Raw genomic sequence first — 2,800 nt, forward strand, 5'->3', positions numbered from 1 at the left:
CTTCCGTTGTTGATTGTTGAGAGAGACTCATCGCCCTAGACTCAGTCAGTTCATCGCCCCTAGACTCAGGTCAGTTCATCGCCCTAGACTCAGGTCAGTTCATCGCCCTAGACTCAGGTTCATCGCCCTCAGGACTCAGGTCAGTTCATCGCCCTAGACTCAGGTCACATCGCCCTAGACTCAGGTCAGTTCATCGCCCTAGACTCACGTCAGTCAGTCGCCCTAGACTCAGTCAGGTCATCGCCCTAGACTCAGGTCATCGCTCTAGCTCAGGTCATCGCCCTACTCAGGTCAGTTCATCGCCCTAGACTCAGGTCAGTCATCGCCCTAGACTCAGGTTCAGTTCATCGCCTAGACTCAGGTCAATCGCTCACTAGACTCTCGGTCAGGTCATCGCCCTAGACTCAGGTCAGGTTCATCGCCCTAGACTCAGGTCAGGTCATCGCCTAGACCTCAGGTCAGAGTCTACTCGCAATAGACTCAGGTCATCGCTCTAGACTCAGGTCATCGCCCTAGACTCAGGTCAGGTCATCGCCCTAGACTCAGGTCAGTTCATCGCCCTAGACTCAGGTCAGTTCATCGCCCTAGACTCAGGTCAGTTCATCGCTCTAGACTCAGTTCAGTTCATCGCTCTAGACTCAGTTCAGGTCATCGCCCTAGACTCAGGTCATCGCCCTAGACTCAGGTCATCGCCCTAGACTCAGTTAACAGAATGTGTAGTTTATCCTATTTCAACAGAGTTAGGAATGATCTGATTTAAAAAAAGAAAGGAAATTATTGCATTTTCTGCCATATTTCTTCTTTTTGCAGAACATGTAGTGTAGTTCCAGTAGTTAGCTACACTGCTACCAGGCACACAAAAAAAGTAGCTAATTAATCTAACTACTGAAAACACTACCAAAGATGTGATTTCTTTCTCTAGCGAATGACGGRAAGGCACTACAGAGGGTAGTGCGTACGGCCCAGTACATCACTGGGCCAAGCTTCCTGACATCCAGGACCTCTATACCAGGCGGTGTCAAAGGAAGGCCCTAAAACTTGTCAAAGACTCCAGCCACCCAGGTCATAGACTGTTCACTCTGCTACCGCACAGCAAGCGGTACCGGAGCGCCAAGTCTAGGTCCAGTCCAAAATAGCTTCTACCCCCAAGCCATAAGACTCCTGAGCATCTAATCAAATGGCTACCCAGACTATTTGCATTGCCCCCCCCCCTCCACCTCCACCACGCTGCTGCTACTCTGTTATTATCTACGCATAGTCACTTTAATAACTCTACCTACATGTACATATTACCTCAATTACCTTGACACCGGTGCCCCCTGTATATAGCCTCGCTATTGTTATTTACTGCTGCTCTTTAATTATTTGTTATTCTTCTCCTACTTTTTTTAGGTATTTTCTTAAAATTACATTGTTGGTTAAAGCCTTGTAATTAAGCATTGTATTCGGCGCATGTGACAAATAAAATTTGATTTGAGTTCAACTAATAACACCAAGCTACCGCAAATGTCGTTTAATTACTAGTTGAACACTGCCAGTGCTTACTAACAAGTTAGGTTGCTAGCTAGCAACTACAGATCCAGTTCCTGTGTGTTGGGCATGGCTCTGTTGAGCTGSCAGTAAATGCCTGAACCAGTCTCTGTCGTAGGCTAACCATTAACTTACATTAACTTTGCCCCCATTCCCCACCACAAACCTTGCAAACCCCACTTCTGCAAATCTTTTTCAGTCAGACTGCTCTTGGTTTCTTCCGGTACGCTCGTTTTTATTTTCTGTGGGAAGCTCGCCATATTTCCAAAAGCAGAGGAAAGTTTCAGAGAAACAACAAGGAAGAAAGTTTAGCGCCAAACAAACATTGTTTACTTCCTGATTAGATGACCTGAAACAGAGGAGGCGCGGCTTCTTCTTCTTCTCCTCCTTTGATTAGGTTTAACGGCGGTTGGCCTCCAATAAACGTTGCATTACCGCCACCAACTAGACTGGAGTATAACTCCATTATACTTTGCTTGAAAAAAGGAAAATAAATCAAGAAATACCCTACAATCCTCTGCTTAATTTGAGCCGGATCCTGCCGTAATAGGATCCGGCACCTCTAAATTTTGGACTGTTTCATTCAGGAACCAATTTCTGAGGATCCGGTATCTTTCGTGGCATGACATTTTTTTCCAATGTTTGCAATGTACAAATTCGAAAAAAAGCAGTCAGAGTTAATTCGAGTTGCCTCCTCATTAATTCTCCTTCCCCCTAAAAAAACATAGCCTAATGTGAAAATGTAGATTTTCAGCCCACACCTGGTCTATTATATAAAAGGCTAGATCTATTATAAAACAGGCAAGGTCTAATATAATACAGGCCAGGTCTATTATAATACAGACCAGGTATATTATAATACAGACTAAGTATATTATAATACAGGTCTATTATAATACAYYCCAGGTCTATTATATAAAAGGCCAGGTCTATTATAAAACAGGCCAGGTCTATTATAATACAGGCCAGGTCTATTATAATACAGACTAAGTATATTATAATACAGGTCTATTATAATACAGACCAGGTATATTATATACAGGCAAGGTATGTTATAACACAGACCAGGTATATTATAATACAGAACTGGTCTATTATAATACAGACCAGGTATATTATAATACAGGTCTATTATAATACAGACCAGGTCTGTTATATAAAAGGCTAGATCTATTATAAAACGGTCCAGGTCTATTATAATACAGGCCAGGTCTATTATAATACAGACCAGGTATATTATAATACAAGCCAGGTCTACAGGCCAGGTCTA

General features: G+C 43.1%; 1 protein-coding gene across 1 annotated transcript in view; it reads right to left on the reverse strand.

The window, feature by feature from the left end:
* Positions 1-1,884, reverse strand: part of LOC112078986 (chromodomain-helicase-DNA-binding protein 1-like) — a gene marked incomplete at its 3' end in the record, with an annotated part of 5,862 nt that extends 3,978 nt beyond the window's left edge. The window contains exon 1 of the mRNA XM_024145071.1: positions 1,697-1,884. Coding sequence (XP_024000839.1) covers positions 1,697-1,790 — 94 coding nt within the window. The remainder of the gene's footprint in view (positions 1-1,696) is intronic.
* Positions 1,885-2,800: the final 916 nt, after the last annotated feature.

This window comes from Salvelinus sp. IW2-2015, unplaced genomic scaffold, assembly GCF_002910315.2.
Source record: "Salvelinus sp. IW2-2015 unplaced genomic scaffold, ASM291031v2 Un_scaffold6644, whole genome shotgun sequence".
Taxonomy (NCBI): domain Eukaryota; kingdom Metazoa; phylum Chordata; class Actinopteri; order Salmoniformes; family Salmonidae; genus Salvelinus; species Salvelinus sp. IW2-2015.